This window comes from Festucalex cinctus, chromosome 14 (assembly GCF_051991245.1).
Source record: "Festucalex cinctus isolate MCC-2025b chromosome 14, RoL_Fcin_1.0, whole genome shotgun sequence".
NCBI classification, from domain to species: Eukaryota; Metazoa; Chordata; class Actinopteri; order Syngnathiformes; family Syngnathidae; genus Festucalex; species Festucalex cinctus.
In genome coordinates, this window is record NC_135424.1 from 2,730,339 (window position 1) to 2,748,512 (window position 18,174).

At 42.8% G+C, this 18,174-nt stretch overlaps 1 protein-coding gene across 29 annotated transcripts in view; it reads left to right on the plus strand.

The window, feature by feature from the left end:
- LOC144000875 (ankyrin-3-like) overlaps positions 1-18,174 on the plus strand; it is a 121,450-nt gene that overhangs the window by 85,176 nt on the left and 18,100 nt on the right. For 19 of the 29 annotated variants that reach the window (XM_077494597.1, XM_077494608.1, XM_077494591.1 and 16 more), the window contains 14 exons: positions 805-928; positions 2,664-2,675; positions 6,328-6,430; positions 6,924-6,974; positions 9,212-9,321; positions 10,852-10,884; positions 12,738-12,962; positions 13,715-13,869; positions 13,996-14,207; positions 14,791-14,998; positions 15,075-15,171; positions 16,430-16,658; positions 16,784-16,909; positions 17,624-17,746. In XM_077494597.1, coding sequence (XP_077350723.1) covers positions 805-928; positions 2,664-2,675; positions 6,328-6,430; positions 6,924-6,974; positions 9,212-9,321; positions 10,852-10,884; positions 12,738-12,962; positions 13,715-13,869; positions 13,996-14,207; positions 14,791-14,998; positions 15,075-15,171; positions 16,430-16,658; positions 16,784-16,909; positions 17,624-17,746 — 1,808 coding nt within the window. Of the gene's footprint in view, positions 1-202; positions 484-804; positions 929-2,663; positions 2,676-6,327; positions 6,431-6,923; positions 6,975-9,211; positions 9,322-10,851; positions 10,885-12,737; positions 12,963-13,714; positions 13,870-13,995; positions 14,208-14,790; positions 14,999-15,074; positions 15,172-16,429; positions 16,659-16,783; positions 16,910-17,623; positions 17,747-18,174 lie in introns of those variants that run through there. The other 10 variants (XM_077494596.1, XM_077494618.1, XM_077494603.1 and 7 more) reach the window with 8 other exon arrangements.

The window sequence follows — 18,174 nt, forward strand, 5'->3', positions numbered from 1 at the left end:
AGACGCTGGCGGCCAATCACAACAGGAAGTGAAAGCCCATAAATTAAATTCACGACGTTCGTCTTGGAATGCCTCATATGACGACAACAGTGACGTCATTTTTCGGTACGTCATCCAAAACTGCAAGTCAGTAATTGACTTCATTTACCTTCCTATCTGAAGCGATAGCGAATTTAGAGTCTGAACAATCGTTCGTTTCTGTGAAATACGGTATTGAATGTTAAATATGTATTACTCTGGAATTGTATTGTGAAATGCCAAACCGGAAGCTCAACGAGTGGTGCCTGCGTGGGACTTGAGTGCGATTGTAGTGCGGCACCGGCGAAGGCGAGAGGGGAGGGGCTGCGGTGAACGAGCGCAGTGTTTGCGGGGCTGCGCGGTGCACAACCACCTTTCCAGCCATGAGGGAGAAAGCCAAGCACGGTAGCCGCGCCGCCCGCTTCGTGGAGCGGCGTGTCATCGTCCACCGGTCCGCCGATCGAGGTTCTTGTTCTTCACTTTTCGCCCATTCTGTCACATTTGTGCCTTCAGGCTTTTTGGTTGGGAGAATGGAAGAGATTGACTTTTGGCTGGATATGGATGTATTTAAATGACAGTAAATATATTTTTTAATGTCATGCTTCCTGTCTTGCGTGGGTGTTTTAATGTCACACAAGAAAAAAAGTTGCAGTGGGCTCTGCAGGTGCATTCAGCTATAAATGGTGCAGATGAATGTAACAAGGCCTGCAGCTTTATTGAAATATTATAAGGGACTACTTTTTTCTGCTTGAAACGTTCATTTCATGGTTGCGATCCCTCCGCCAGGTGAGGATGCCATGACCTGCGACACGGACAAGTACCTGCGGCCCCAGGACCTCAAAGAGCTGGGGGATGACTCTCTCCCCCAGGAGGGCTACATGGGCTTCAGCATCGGAGCCCGCTCGGCCAGGTAAGCTTCTCCGTGTCATTCGGAATGGTTACGATAAAGATTCCTTCACAAAAAAGCATTACGTCACTGCTTGGTGACTGTATGACACCTGGTGGAACAAGTGTTGGAAAGTTGCCATCGAATGATTGGGAGCCGGTAAAATGATTCAGCATTTTTTTTTTTTTTTTTTGCATGGCCTCGTTCAAACGCAGGGTTACCAAGTTGCCCCAATTAGAGCAATAAATGAGCTGAATACTTGAGCTCGTGTATGCCCAGTGGACTTCGAAGCGGACCTCAATTCAGGCGGAAGCGCTGCAGTGAAAAACACCAGCGACTGTCAATACACACTCTGCTTGATCAGATTAAAAAAAAATAAAAAGCATAAATAGTAAGAGGAAGTGGATAACATTTGTGAGCCTTTTTTTTTTAACATTTTAATCTCTGGGCGTACAAATGGAAATAGTTAGGTACACCTGCACAATCTAATGAGATCCAGTGCGTTACCTGTTCAGTACGTTTACTATTGTGATTGTTGGCGTCTGCATCATAATTGTGTTTGGCAACGGCGACCATTTCACATCGGCTGAACTTGGTGTTTACCACACACATAAGCATTTGTGATTATACTGTAAATATTGAACAGGTTTAACATTTATAATTGATGGTTGCAACCTTTTTTTTTCAGAGGGAATTGGGAAAGAAAAAATCACTTTCAGGTCAATCAGGATAATCTTTTAAAGACATTAATAAATCGTGCATTTTGGGAGGTGGGTAAATGGTCGAATGTGGCCCGATTGTTAACCGTAGCTTGGCCCAATTTGGTGTTGACGCCACTCATTTGGATTTGTGGTTGTCAGTGTTGAACTAGGGATGTCGCAATAAGGGCAATATCGTGATATCGTGATATTAATAAAACTGCCACAATATCGTCGTCGTCATGTTCACAATATTTGAAAGGAACACGTCTGTTAAAAAAAAAAAAAAAAAAAAAAGTCAGGTTGATTTCCATTTGTGCAGTTCTAGCACCCTCTAGTGGCTGGTTTGTTAGTGCAATTTAATTTTCATTAGGGATGTTTTGACCTTCTATGTTTGAAATCTATGCTAATTGTCAGGTGGTTTATAATATCAAATTCTGTTATGTACAAAAGCACAATATTGTGCTTTTTTTTTTTTTTTTTTTTTTTTTTAGTATGAGCTCTCTTTTTTTTACAATATTGTGATCTTTTTTAAATATCGCCAACGCCCCTCACAATATCGTGATAATTATCGTATCGTGACCTTCATAATCATGCTAATATCGTATCGTGACGTTTGGATATTGTTACATCCGTATGTTGAACCGATTTAACATTTACGATTGTCTGCCCAAAATGGTTTACGAGCAGAGGAACAATTAATAATTTTTTATAATAATAAATAATATTTTTTTTAAGAGATGTCCGATATTCTAGTCTTTGCTGAATAATTGTAAGAAAGAAAAGAAAAAAAAGATCAATTTAGCCCTCATTATCTGGATTTTGTCATATTGTGCAGGCATACCAAACATTTCATGGTATTAAAAATCCAAAACATCCTAATAAATATGTTGTTCGCAATGTAACTATTGTTGAATTGCTTTACTAAAGTTGTAAAAACTTCTTTTCCTTTCTGTATACACCGTCCACATTGCAAACACACAAATTTGGCTTTCTGAAGACTTCTAAACGCTCTTCTATCTTTTCTTTTTCCCTGCACGTCCTCCACTTTCGTTGTCTAGCCCGAGAATCAGGTAAGACAAGAGTAGTGTTGTCGCAGTCTTTAGTTGTGAACGGCGTCTCGTCATGTCACCCTCCCCTTAAACTCACGCCCCACAAATCCCCTTTAACGCCGACCAAGATCTTCCCTCTTGTGTCACCCGGTGTTTGTTCGTGGTAGTTTTTTGTTCCTGTGTTGCAGTGTTGTGATCACCTTCTTTCCCCTCACCTGTTCACCTGAGTCATCAAATATGCAGGAAGATGTTTGGAGTGCAGGCTCGGCTGCATTAAGTGTTTACAGAACCGTCTTGAATTTTGGGTTTTGTGCACTAAAAGCGTAATGTTGATGTGGCTTTTCTTTTAAGCTGCAACTTCCAGGGATGATCAGGCACACAAGTTAAGGGCGGGAATTATTAGTTTTTCTACTTAAAGGTGCCAATAACATATATATATATATAAAAAAAGCAAAATCTATGACAAATAATTATAGTAGTGTACTTTTCACTTTGCAACCTAGTTCATATCTCCCTGAAATGAGCCCATTTTAACAAGCAGGAAGTGGAAGGCAACCTTAAACATTTCTTGAAAATAAAATATGTTATATGTGACTTCACTAGTCTAAACATGACATTCTGATTAATATTACACTTTTGGAATATGAGTTATGAAGCAAAATGCAGCCATTTTTATGACATCAATGCTGCTTAGGGCTCAGCCGCAACAACCAATCACAGCTCACCTGTTTTCTGAAGCTGTGCTGTGATTGGTTGTTACCTGAGACCGTAGCAACATTGATGTCCTCTTCAGTCGACAACAAGTGGCAAAATGGCCGCCCCCTGAGATGGATAAAAACTGCTGGATTTTGCTTCATAACTCAGATTTCACTAACGCAATATTACGGTAACTAATTTGCTCCCAAAGACGTATTTATACGTTTTTTGGTTGTTGTTTTTTTGTTAAGCTAGAGCATACAGAAGGCTTTTATGCAGCCTCTGAACTGAAGAAAACGTTTGAAGCAATTGTATTATTACAAAAACGGACAGCAGGTGGCAGCAGAGTATAAGAGATCAGCCAGGGCCATCTAAAAAAAACAAACTTTTTTTTCCACACTGTTTTAAACAGCTTTGTGATGAAAATTAGCTATATTCTAATGCTAATTGCTGAATTAACCAGAATACTACATTTAGCCTAGTGGGACTGCATAGAAGATATTATTTATTGTGTTGACTTCCCTTTTAATTATTAATACCAGAATATAATAATACATATATTTTGAGCAAATTTGTTATTTCAGAAGTGGCTTCAAAAAGATTGGTGGCTCCTGATCCAGTCTGAGCTCGCAAATTTCAGAGTCCACTTGCATACTGAGAAATGTTCAACTTGCCACCTGCATCATCTTCTTTTTTTTTTTTTTTTTTTTGCTGGTTTGGTCCCACCAATCATCTGTAAGTTGATTTTAGGCGCTGTTTGACCGCAGCTAGCGTCTGTGAGCGGCTTAGCGGCAGCGTAGCAGGCGCACCGAAAGCCCTTTTCCCAATCTCATTAACTTTCCTCTCGCCCCCGTCGAGCCGGATTACGATTATCGGGGTGTCGAAATCGATGGCCTTCCTCTGCCCTTTCTTTTTTTGACTTTGACACTGGCAATGTCTCGCTACACATACTGTACGTAATACTATCGTGTCGCGACTGGTGAAATAGTGTCTGTAAGAGAAACAGAGTGGGGGACCTTGTGAAAGACAGCCAAGCCGTAAACAAAGTCGTAAGTTGCACGCGTCGTAAATCTGTGGCCGCACGCCAGCAGTCATCAGGAGAATTCCGGATGCATGGTCAATATTGGGCAACGATGTTGCCGTAACTCATACTTTTGCCCATTGTTGTACACAAGTAGCTTCGTAAAAACGGCTTGTTATTTACAGATTGCGGAAATCAAGTCATCGGGAAAATGTTCAGTTGCAGCTTCGAGAAAAGGAGGGCAGACAGATTGAGCACCGGAAAGATGAATGGAGCAGTGTTGAAAAAGGACAAAAGGAGAGAAGGATGAACTGGCTCAGGGGAACAGAGAACGGAGAAGTGGTGGGAAAAAAAAAGAAAGAAGGCAGCTGCATGAAAGCGCCATCATTCTGTCGAAAGAAAAAGGGATGGAAGAGAGAGAGAGAGTGTCAGGTGATTTGACGCTCTGGATCCAGATTGAAACATTGCATAAGCAACTCCAGGGAAGCCGCTCGAAAAGGAAGGACGAGCCTTTGAACGGATGTTGGCTTGGGAGACTTCCAACGGGGAATTGCCACCGAGTCCATTTCGGCAGCTCGGAGTTGCCGGGTAACCGCGGCGGCGAATAAAAGCGCTTCTCTCCGCGCCCGACTGCGCCCCCGCTCGACATGCTGAGCTCTGCATTTTGCTCCCGTCACAAACCAAACGGCCTGCTTCGTTTCTACAACGCATCAAACTCTCTCAAGTCTTTGGGACTCTTCTTGTTTACGAGCCAAAAAACATAAATTAGTGCTGCGGACTGAATCGAAAAGACTTAGTGGAAGTCGAGCTGAAACATTTCTTGACAATAATATGTCAAATGTGACCTCACTAGTTCAAACATGACATTATGATTAATAATATTACATTTGTGGAATAAGAGTTATGAAGCATAATCCAGCCGTTTTTATCCATGTCAGGGGGCGGCCATTTTGCCACTTGCTGTCGACTGAAAATGACATCACAGTTGCTCAGGGGCGAGTCAACGACCAATCACAGCTCACCTGTTTTTTTCTGAAGCTGCGCTGTGATTGGTTGTTACCCGAGACCTGCGCAGTTATGATGTCATCTTCAGGCGACAGCATGTGGCAAAATGGCCGCCCCCTGAGACGGATAAAAAACGGCTGGATTTTTCTGCTTTATTCATATTCCACTAACGCAATATTAACCAGAATGTCATATTTGGACCAGTGGGGCTGCATAGAACATATTGACGACTTCTTTAAGATTTTAGCTTGAGATACTCGACAAAATAGCCGGACCAAAACTTTCTCTATGGAATCAACTTGTGTAAAGAAACCAGACTTATCAGTAATTTTGCATATACAGGCTTTTCCAAAATTATCACATCATTTGAAATATGAATATTTGAGGACCTAGAGAAGTGAAATTAAATAGACTTCCTGTTGATCGCAAATGGACCGCTCTGTTTCTCTTAGAAGAAGTTTTGCCTCCTTTCCGAGAAGGCTCCATCATTTCTTGCAAAAAAAAAAAAAAAGGCTTTATTAGGACAAGAGTTGCTGTGGAAAACCTAAATATGTAAATATCTAAGTATGCTTCAAGTTGGAGGCACGCCCCAACACCGGAAATGGTATCATTTATGCCGGCCCATTTTTTATTTTTTTTGTGTCTACACTGTATTAAAGGCATTTTCGTACATGTCAATGGAGAAAACTTCTAGACGTAGTAGTCGTAGTATTTTCAATCCCTGAATAACCTGTCTCTCTAGAATCGCACCTTCCTTTCCATCTCCTTCTAATTTTCCACTCTGGACACTCTTAGTCCATTTAGATAAAAGTGGAAAAAAAAAACATGTTCCCTGGAGGTTGCATGAAGTAACGTAATTCCTTGCTTTGTTTTTTTTGTCCTGTGTCACGTTCCCCTTCCGCCCGTCGCTTGTTGTTGCCCCGCGGCGCTGGCTCGCGTGGTAACATTTAGCCTCCGCTCCTTCAGTTCGGATAGGTCCAACACCCTCAACCGGAGCTCCTTCGCCCGGGACAGCATGATGATCGAGGAGATCTTGGCCCCCACCAAGGACACGGTAAGACACGACGAGTCCTTTTTTTTTTTTTTTTTTTTTTTTAATTTCACATCCTCACACTTCACAGTGTCAATATTATGCTTGTTTGTTTTGAAATTGTTCAGCATCCAGGATGAAATGAGGGGTTTTACTCTCCTGTCTCTTGTTTCCTCATGGAAAATCTCAGGGCGTACTGCAGGGCTCCGCGCCCATCCTACTGTTTTTTTTTTTTTTTTTGGTGGTGGTCAGGAGCTAAAGCAGAAACTGTCACCTCTCAGATTATAAACAGCGGCTGCAATGGAGCCTGCTCGAACAGTGTCGACATCGCCCAAGACCCCAAAATATACAAACGCTATACATGATTTACCTCCTTGAAATGGACTCATTTGCATGAGTTCGTCTCTTGTTCCAATCCCATCTGATACATAAAGTGTTATTTTGTGTAATTTTCTTGCAAACTAAACATCATAAATTGTGGTTAAACGCAACTCTTGACTCTTATCTCTTCCCGAAGCTTCAGAGTGTCTGTAAAGACATTTCCTACCTGGTCGACCCACTAAATAAGGTATTAAAAAAAAAGAAAAAAAAGTTCAACATCATTATTTTAGGTCATAGTGTTTTTAGCAACATCTCCCACGTCCATTCTACGCTCACTCATGCTCATTTTTATGTCACACAGACATTATTATCATGTGCTGATGCATCTGAATGAATTAGAAACCAACCTTGTGAAAGAAATTTTTCAGAAGTTCAATCAAAAAACTAAAAGTTGCATTTCATGTTGTTTTTTTAAACAGTCAAATGCAATATTGCATAAGAAACGATCCAAATATTAGCGCAACACTAAGGAACTTTCAGTTTACGTTGATTATGGCGCCGCCGTGTGGACAAAGGCGGTAATGTTACGCCTGAAGGAGGACCACACTTCTAATGAGGACAAGTGCATTGCGACGTTTTTGAGCGAGTGAGATCCGGGCCAATGTTGATCCTTGCCTGTCCTTTTATCCCGCTAGCTTCCCTTAGGTAGCAAATCAGCACATTTGTAGTTTTTCGTGTGGCAGTCTTCCTACCATCCTCCTCAAAGTTGCTTCGTGCTGGTAAAAATGATACAGACCCCCTCAGGCCATTGCAAAACTACCATTCCACTAGTTCAGGGGTGTCAAACATAAGGCCCGGGGGCCGGATCAGGCCCGCAATGGGGTTTAATCCGGCCCGCGAGATAGTTTTGTAAAGTTTAAAAAAAAAAAAAAAAAAAAGTAATGTCGGTCCAATTAATCAGCCGGCCACAATCAAAGCTTATAAATTCACAATTACACAAGTAAGTCTCAGTTGAGCAATGCAACTTGTACATGGAATTGCTCTGAATGTCGTTATTTTAAAAACAATTTAAAGTGAGTTTGTTTAAAAAATAAAAACATGAATCAAATACAAACGTGCTGAATAATACACACATTCAACTACACATTGACAAGGATTAACGTCCGTATAACTTCATTAACGGCACCCGGCACACAATCAGTGAACAATGTACAGGTTTATGCAAAAAAATTTGGGGACAATATTTGTACAGATGCGCCCCGCAATTTAGGGCTGGCCCACAAATAGCGAAAATCTGCATGTAATTGACAGCAACGTTTTAAAAATTATTTTACAATTTTACCGATCCGGCCCACTTGCGAATATATTTTCCTCCATGTGGCCCCTGAGCTAATATGAGTTTGACACCCCTGCACTAGTTGTTTCATCCGAAGAGTTCTGAAAATATTTTATTCAAGTGATACAACACTTAGTAATAATTTTCCAGTATTGGCTTAAGCATTGTGTACAAAGAAAAAAAAAGTGCAAATATCTCTGGCATCTTATTCCCTGAATTGTAACCGATTAAGTGTCCGAATTGGAACGTACGGTGGGGAACGCCATGTTCCCGGTCACATGATCATGATGACGTATCCCGTGCGTAACCGGAAGCCGTCTCTGTTCATTTCAATGGGAATTTGCTGACGTAGTGAGCAAGAAAAAGACGTCTTCGCCAGTTGTGTTCAGAGTAAAGTCCTCAACACATCCGGTTTCACGTCATTCCCTGTAGTGGGTGGGCGCTCCTAATGTGGGCTAAAGCGTGCTTAGCACATGACATGTAGCTTCGCCTAGCAGAGTACAAGCTAAGTGTCTGAATTTGAACGTAGTCATGTTTACCGTCCACTTTGACTCACCGGCGGCTGGATCTGCCAGTTTTATCCAGCTTTCGGTTGGAAACAAATCTTTGGTGTCCTTCATGGCTGTACTGCTTTTGAAGAAGTGCTTCTTTGTAGTCAGGCGAAGTTACACCTTTGGTGTCCGTCGTGGGACGGGATAATTCGTCATGAGTCTATGCTGTAATTCACTCATTCTATGTAATTCAATGTGTATTTTAAGCAAGCGATACATCGCGATGATCACGTGACTGTCCAAAATACCGATACAGTACTTTAACGCAAAAATATTCATAAAAAGTGCTATAAAATCATCATTGCTCAACATAAATTGGCAATTTTTTTTTTCAGGGAACAGTTGAAATGAACCATTTCACAAAATAGCTGATTAGTTTTTCAGAAGTCTTGTGTTCCTTTAAGATTGAAAAGTTCCTTAGTGCTTCTTTAATGTAGAAATTAGGTCAGAATTGGCCTTCCTTATCTATTTGTTGAATAAAACTATTCATTCACTTTTTGATTTGATTTGATTCCTTTCATTTCACCAATATTCCCCTTCATCACATCCTCCATCGTCCTCCTCCGTCTGCTCAACCCGCCTTTTTGCTCTTCCCAGCATCTTGCCGTGACGCGGGAATACAACTCGGAGTGCATGCGGCGCTACAGCTGGACGCCGGACACGGTGGACCACGGCCACAACATCGCGTCCAGCCCCATCCACTCCGGGTAAGCGCGTCGGCGTGTGGACGCGTGCGCACGCGTGTTCCGTGAGTGTTGAACGCCAGCACGTGTTCGGTAGTCAGCAAACGACCTCGCTGATGCGGCTTTTTGATGTTCTACTTAACGTTCATATGTCATGAATCGAATGACACAGTCCAGTTTTCTCTCCTATGTTGACCATGATGATTGTGAAAGAGCTGTCATACACCTTGAAATAGACGTAATCAGAAGAGACGATGTTTGATCATTGAAAAACACGCCATTTCTTTTTTTTTGTTAAAGGCACGATCTTCCGTTTTCACTCAGGAAAATGCACTATATAAATACACCATTTATACACACAAACTCCTCAATTTACACCTCTGGGCTTCTGTTAACTCATTCACTGCCAATGACGACTTTAGACGTCAAAAATCCAAGCAAACAGCCAGTGCAAATTTTGACAAGAAATTTGAATTTAGTTTTAGTTATACATTGTTTTCATTCAGAGTTATTAATCCCAATTGTTATTAATAACAACAATGACAACAATTTCATTACTAAGTGCTACCATCGTGCATAGTGATTGGTCTTGGTCTTACTGAGACCACAAACTGGGTCTCGACCTCCAGAAGTCAATTTAGTCGACTAAAATTGCTCTTTATTTTTTTCGACTAAAGTTGGATTAAAACTCAAATGCAATCAGGTGACTAAGTTATGACTAAGGCTTTAATTATATTTAGTCAGAAGACTATAACTAAAACTAAATTGAAATTTCTTTTTTTTTAATTAAAATTTTTATTTAATTGTATTTAATTTTATTTTTTACGTCTATAGTCGTCATTGGCAGTGAATGAGTTAATGTGTGGTGGTGATTTTTTTCCTCAACCCCCACACCCCCAAGCCTGTATTTTGCCATTTTGTGTTAGTTTTGTAAACAGCGGGACGTTTCACTCACTCACTCGTGTGAGTGAGTGAGTGAGTGAGTGAGTGAGTGAATGAGTGAGTGAGTGAGTGAGTGAGTGAGTGAGTGAGTGAGTGAGTGAGTGAGTGAGTGAGTGAGTGAGTGAGTGAGTGAGTGGAAAATAAAAATCCGTGCGTGCTGTCAAAATGCCGCGGGAATGACGTCACGCAGCCGACAAATTCGCCCGGCCCCGTCTGCGACCCCCCCCCCACTCTGCGATTGGTTGGAGGGTTAAAAACTGTCTGTCCACAGAAACGCCCGACTATTTACAAAACAAACACAAAATGGCAAAATACAGGCTAGGGGGTTAGGAAAAAAATCACCACCGCACATTATCAGAAGCCCAGAAGTGTAAATTGAGAAGGAGTTTGTGTGTATAAATCCTGTATTTTCATAGTGCATTTTCCTGAGTGAAAACGGTAGACCGTGCCTTTAATATTCCCAGTCAGTGTTGTGTTCTGCGTCCCGGCGTCGTTTGTGATGTTTGTGTTTTGTCGCCATAGATCCCGACAGCAGTTGTCAACCTTGATACTAAAACTCCATTTCGGGGCTTTGCCTCTCCCTGCGTTGTCTCCATGTGTTTTATTTTACAGCTTCTCCTCCCCGCTCCCTCAGTATGACTCCAGGTGACCGCTGAGCTCGCTGCTCTGTTAAACCCGTGATGCTCCGCCCCAAACCCCCGTCCCCTCAGTGATGTCACTCACTCGTTCATCACTGCCTTCACCGACGCTCCCTTTTTTTTTTTTTCCTCCCACTCATATTCGTGTGGTCTGGTGTTTCATTTGCATCGCATAGAGATAGTACAGTACAAGTGTGTCATTTTGTGTTTGTGGTTTTCTCTTACAGAGTACATGAATAACCGTATACTGAAATTACTGAACAAAAACACTCACAAGAAGAATATGAACAGTAATCCCCTGTTCCAGACCCATTCGGGAATGCTTCAAATCCGTGATTTATATAGCTGTGTTTCCCAACCAGGGCAGAATTGCAGGGAGTACGTGAAAGCATTTAATAATTTATTTTCCATATCAATAACCTGTGGCACAGCCGGCGCCAAAATCATAACAGCTGCATCAGCTCGAGTGTCTCATTAAAGCTCAGATGACAAATGAAAAGAAAGTAAAACTGCTATAGTGGGCTTGAATATTATTGTTGATCAGTGTTTTGGTGCTGGTATTTAAAGATTAAATGCCCGTTTAAAAGGGGATTTTTTTTTTTTTTCTCAAAGGAGCTTCATTTTTTATTTAAGTGTGATAAGGTTTATTATTTCTTTTGATTTTTTTTGTATTACTGCATTTTCAAGGCAAAAATATTTATCTTTATGTTTAATTTGAGTTAATAAGAAGACGATGCCCAAGAATTAAGTGTTAATATTAAGTTATATTCTACTTTTGGACAACCATCAAAATGTTCGTTTCTGGGATTATTCATGACTGAAAAGGTTTGGGGGCGACTTAAGCTAAAAAAGGTTGGGAACCACTGATATATATAGAACATTTAAAAAAATAATAATAATAATAATACCCCTTCCACATGTTTAAGCACACTTTTTAAAGTTACATGTAACATAAAATGTATAGGAAATGCTGTACGTATGCATGTAGTAATAATGGTATTTAAAAAAAATAGAATAATTTATTTTAGAGTTTAATTTAGTGTGTATGTGAACACAAGAAAAGACAAATCTGCAATATAGTAGGAAGGAGCACAATTAGTGAACTGTGATAAAGCAGGGGATTACTGTACTCACTTGTCATTTTGCTGACAGGACAGATTAACTCACAAAAAGTTAAGGATGTGAGGCTGTCAGGTGAAATTTCAGTTGCATCTTCAAATGCACTATATGACCTTTACAGATGATGTTAACTTGACCTTCTCGAAACGTTTGAATGTTTATGTACTATTTTTTCATGTTTCCGTATGTTTGCGCAACAAGGAGCTGAGCAGTGGTTGGAAATGTGCATTAAAAAAAATAATAATAATAATTAGGTTCACCTGTAAAAGGTTATAGTGCATTTCCGGTTCCTTCTGGAATGTCACCAGAAAGCCGAGTATCCCAACGTTTTTGTGACACGTGTCTCACCTAGAAATCACACGTCGGTGCAACATCCGTGCAGGTGTGCGATATTTGCTCACTGACGGCTGCTTTGGAGGATCTGAAACGCTGGCGTCAGTCTCACCTTTTGCCTCCAAACTGAACTGAACGACCCATCGACCGTTGAGTTTGCCTTCAATTTGAGGCATTCCACCTGAGCCAGCTCTCGGAACTCAAAGCAACTTTCTTTGTCGTGTCTCTGGGCCGCGTTCTCTTTTGTTTTCCTCTTCTCTCGTTTCCGTTGCGTGTTTGGGTGTCCGGTGATCACAGCATGGGGATCGATCGTCCTGCTCACTTTTATGTCCGTGTGGCTTCTGTCCATCGCGGCCTCGGGCCTCGTCTTCCTCCCACCCTCACGGTCGCTTCTGTGCCGTCACGCAGGTTCCTGGTCAGCTTCATGGTGGACGCCCGCGGCGGGTCGATGAGGGGCAGTCGCCACAACGGCATGCGCATCATCATCCCGCCCAGGAAGTGCACGGCGCCCACGCGCATCACCTGCCGCCTGGCCAAGAGGCACAAGCTCGCCTATCCGCCGCCCATGGTGGAAGGGGAAGGCCTGGTCAGCAGGCTCGTGGAGGTCGGCCCGGCTGGGGCGCAGTTTCTTGGGTAGGTTTCAAACACGGAGAATTTAGGATTAAAAAGTGGTTTTAAAAAAAAAAGTGACATAGCGGTGATGAGCGGTGCAATATCAGGTATTCTGGAATGGCTGATAGTGGTCTTATTTCAAGGCATCACAGTCTCGCAAAGACTGCCGATACTCACTGGCCCCCTCTGGTGGCCGTTCTACTATCAGGAAGTAAATGACATGTGTGGGTGAAAGAAGTTTCTGATACAGAAAGTGATCTGATGCATGTCAGTCCTCTCAAATGCAAGTTTTGTCAGTATATGTATGTTTATAGGGGTTTTATATTCTACATGGAATTCAGTTTTAATGGGGTGGGGGGGTTCACCTGTAGCCTATGTACCATGTGATTGACTGGCAATCAAACCAGTGGCCCTGCTGAGGACAAGAGCTTATGGAAAATGGAAGGAAGGAAGGAAGGAACGAACGAACGAAGGTTGCTTAGGATAAGAGCTTATGGAAAATGGATGGAAGGAAAGGAAGGAAGGAAGGAAGGAAGTCATTCCTGCTTAGGGCAAGAGCTTATGGATGGATGGAAGGATGGAAGGGAGGGGCTTGAGGGAAAGAAGAAAGGAAGGAACGAACGAACGAACGAAGGAAGCCCTGCTTAGGACAAGAGCTTATGGAAAATGGATGGATGAAGGAAGGAAAGAAAGAAAGAAAGAAAGAAACTTGAAGGAAGGAAGGAAGTCCAGGCTCTACTGACTGACCGCGCCAATCCCGTTCTTCCTTTCAGTCCCGTGATTGTGGAGATCCCTCATTTCGGCGCCATGCGGGGGAAGGAGCGGGAACTGATCGTGTTGAGGAGCGACAACGGCGACACGTGGCGCGAGCACCAGTTTGATTCCACTCCAGAGGAACTCATAGAGCTGCTAACTGGCATGGATGAAGGTAAAAGAGCGGTCGTATTAACCACTGTGTATTTAAACTGGTGCCAAACGAATTCATTTTCAACGCAAAATTTACATTTCTTGGATTGTTGTTCCCTTCCGTCCACGTGTCACGGTCATGTGACAGAGTTGGACAGCCCTGCCGAGCTGGAGAAGAAACGCATTTGCCGCATCGTGAGCCGAGACTTCCCCCAGTATTTTGCTGTGGTGTCGAGAATCAAGCAGGAGTCCAACCACATGGGTCCTGACGGGGGCGTCCTGTCCAGTAGCACCGTGCCCATGGTCCAGGCCTCCTTCCCACAGGGGGCGCTCACCAAGAAGATCCGCGTCGGCCTGCAGGTTCGTATCAACTCAACTCGGAAACATGAACATGTTGCACTTATGTCCATTTTCTTCTCTTTTTTTTTTGGTTTTTGGGATGTCTGTATTCAGTTCATCCCAAAAAACTAAAAATGGGGAAAAAATGGACATACGTGTTTTTCACATAGCAGCGATAAGACAAAGAAAACAAAATTATTTTTTTTTCTCTGCAGTTAAGTCAATTACTAAAGAACTCTAAAATAAATTATTAGGTTTTTGTTTTTTTTAATTAACTCATTCACTCCCAAAGACGTATTTATACGTTTTTCTTAGGTTTTTGTTTGCTAGAGTTTTTGTATGAAGGCTTTGATGCAGTTTCTGACCTGAAGTGGAAGCTTAAAGCGATGGAAGTCGTTACAAAAAAAATAATAATAATGTGCTTCATCTGTTTCATTAATGGAAAAAAACAAACAAACTAAAACACGTATAAATACGTCTTTGGGAGTGAATGAGTTAATCAGTCAATTAATCTCTTATCGTAATTTTATTCAGCGAAATATGGGAATCGGCAATAAGTCAAGGTCTCACTGTTTCTGACGTTTGTTTTTTGCCCCCTTACTAGGCTCAGCCTGTTCCTGACGACATGGTGAGGGCGGTCCTGGGGAACAGAGCCACCTTCAGCCCCATCGTCACCGTTGAGCCCAGGAGGAGGAAGTTCCACAAGCCCATCACCATGACCATCCCCGTGCCGCCCCGCCACGCGGAGGGCCACCCCACCGGCCCCTGGGGCGACGCGGCACCTTGCCTGCGTTTGCTCTGCAGCATCACAGGCATGGCGACGGGAACCTTCAATTAAGTAATTATTTTATGTATTTATGATCATGTTCTGCCCTCTGCCTCACACAGGAGGGACGTCCCCCGCCCAGTGGGAAGACATCACGGGGACCACGCCGCTTTCCTTTGTGACCGACTGCGTCTCCTTTACCACAAATGTGTCGGCCAGGTACGACACCATTTGAATATGTGGTGATTTCGAGGTGGAGTGAGAGATGTGGACCCAAATGTGAGGAGACTGATCAGACAGAGGAAATGAGTAACGTAGGGTGATTTGTTCACAAGTGGGCAGGAAAACCAAGACTTCGACCAGACTTGACGGAACTGGGCGTGACGGAACTGGACTTGACGTGGCAGAACTGGACATGACTGGACTTGACGTGACAGAACTGGACGTGACTGGACTTGACGTGACAGGCTGGACGTAACTGGAGTTGACGTGACAGAACTGGACGTGACTGGACTTAACTTGACGTGACAGAACTGGACGTGACTGGACTTAACTTGACGTGACAGAACTGGACTTGACGTGACTGGTCTTGACGTTGACAGAACTGGACGTTACTGGACTTGACTTGAGGTGGCAGAACTGGATGTGACTGGACTTGACAGAACTGGACGTGACTTGACTGGACTGAACTGGACTTGACTTGACGTGACACAACTGGACGTGACTGGACTTGACGTGACAGAACTGGATGTGACTGGACTAGACTTGACGTGACAGACCTGAATGTGACTGTACTTGACAGAACAGGATGTGACTTGACTGGACTGGACTTGACGTGACAGACCTGGACGTGACTGGACTTGACTTGACGTGACAGAACTGGAGGTGACTTTACTGGACTGGACTTGACGTGACACAACTGGACGTGACTTGACTTGATGTGACAGAACTGGACGTGAGTGGACTTGACTTGACGTGACAGAACTGGAAGTGACTTTACTGGACTGGACTTGACGTGACACAACTGGACGTGACTTGACTTGATGTGACAGAACTGGACGTGAGTGGACTTGACTTGACGTGACAGAACTGGACGCGACTGGACACGATTTGACGTGACTGTAGCTTGACAACACAGCACAAAGCTTAGTAGACAACACACCTAGCATGACCCACCTAACACCATCAATGCACCCCCACCGACTGGACAAACAGACTAAATACACCAACAGTAATGACCTAAGGGCACTGATTGGTCACACACTGGGAAGGGAAGACACACTCAGGTGGACGTGGTTAGAAATAACGAGACAAGGGAAGAAACCAGTAATACATGACAAAAACACCAACCACAGACAAACACACCCAAAAAAGACCAAAAGAAAACAAAATCCCAACCCCACAAAACCAAAACACTGTCCTCGGCCTTGCTTTAAAAAAAGTCTGTGTCCTCCCTCCCGCGTGGTCCCCGGTGCAGGTTCTGGCTCGCAGACTGTCACCAGATTCCTGAGACGGTGGGTCTGGCGTCTCAGTTATACCGGGAGCTGATCTGCGTGCCGTACCTGGCCAAGTTTGTGGTGTTCGCCAAAATGATCGACCCGGTGGAGGCGCGCCTGCGCTGCTTCTGCATGACGGACGACAAAGTGGACAAGACACTCGAGCAGCAGGAGAACTTTGAGGAGGTGGCCCGGAGTAAAGACATCGAGGTGGGCTCGAATAGACTTGCCCACACGAGACCCAACTTGAGTGGAATTAACTCCCAAACCAAATTGTTTCATTGTTTCATTGATGAAGTGGTGTCTCAATACTTTTTTGTCACGGCCTCATTTAGGTTCTGGAGGGCAAGCCCATCCATGTGGACTGCTATGGCAACTTGTCTCCACTGACCAAAAGTGGACAGCAGCTTGTTTTCAATTTTTACTCCTTCAAGGAAAACAGACTTCCTTTCAACGTGAAGGTACATTTTTTACAACATGACACCGATTTAAACAAATTTCAATCCAAACAAATTCTCCTTCCAAAATACACTTTATTTATTCTACAATTTTTTTCCCAGTTTACAATTCTGGCGAGACTTAACATTGTTAATTGGTGTTAAATGGTAGAAAATCAGTGACAAAATATTAATAACATTTGAGATGGATAATTGACTAAAGTTCCTTGTTTGACTTCGGCAAAAATTTTATTGTCAATTATTAAATTTTTTTCCGGGGCACAATAGTCTTCTCTGTACAAGATTGGGTGCTCTCAGTGTGGATGCCTTTCCTCACAAGGTTCTTCTGTGCCCCGCCATGTTGTGGTTTGCGTGCGTCTGTTTTATTCTAGAAATTTGTTAAGAATTGGCATTGTGACAAGTATTTTCCTATATATCATATATTTGTTTCACGACTCACTAATATACAATTCTAGTATTGATAGGGAAGAAGCATGATTGGGTGGCTTTATTGACATGTATTGTGAAGATGAAGGTGCTGGTTGCAAACACTTCCTGACACGATGAATCAACAATCAATTACAGTCAGCAGATCAACTAATCGATTGTTAATTGGTTTGAGTTCTACGGTACATGTCAGAGCAGGAAATGGTGCAGAATCTTTTACTACCGGAATGTGGTTATTTATTTGTATTTTTCCCCCCCTCACCAATGCATTTCCTTTTGTCTTTTGTACAGATCAGAGATATGGGCCAAGAGGCCTGTGGCCGGTTATCATTCCTGAAGGAAGCAAAAACCTCGAAAGGTCTCCCGCAGACCGCCATATGCAATTTGAATATCACACTGCCCACACACAAGAAGGTAAAGGCCTCAACTTGTCAACTTATCCCGAGTCCTTTTTGGCTCATGTCATGTCACCTACATGATATTTAAATAATGAAGACGAGACACTCATTGGGTTTTGGAGATTACGACTGCTTTTTTGCGTTTTTTTTTTGTTTGTTTTTTTTAATCGCACATATTAAGCCAGTCATAAGACCCCACAATGTGTTTTATATTGTGCTTTGCTCCGCTGCTGCCTGGCTCTATGTTAAGAGCGGTGCCACATGCATTTGTTGCAACAAAACGGTGCTTTTGCTTGTTATATTTTGCTCTTATTATTATTATTGTTATGATGCAACTTAGTTCTTCCCCCTGATGTTTTCTGGATTTTTTGTTTTGCTGCTCCATTTTCCATCACCCCATCTCATGACAATGTCGCCGCTCTCCATTGTGTCATCTCTCCCCCC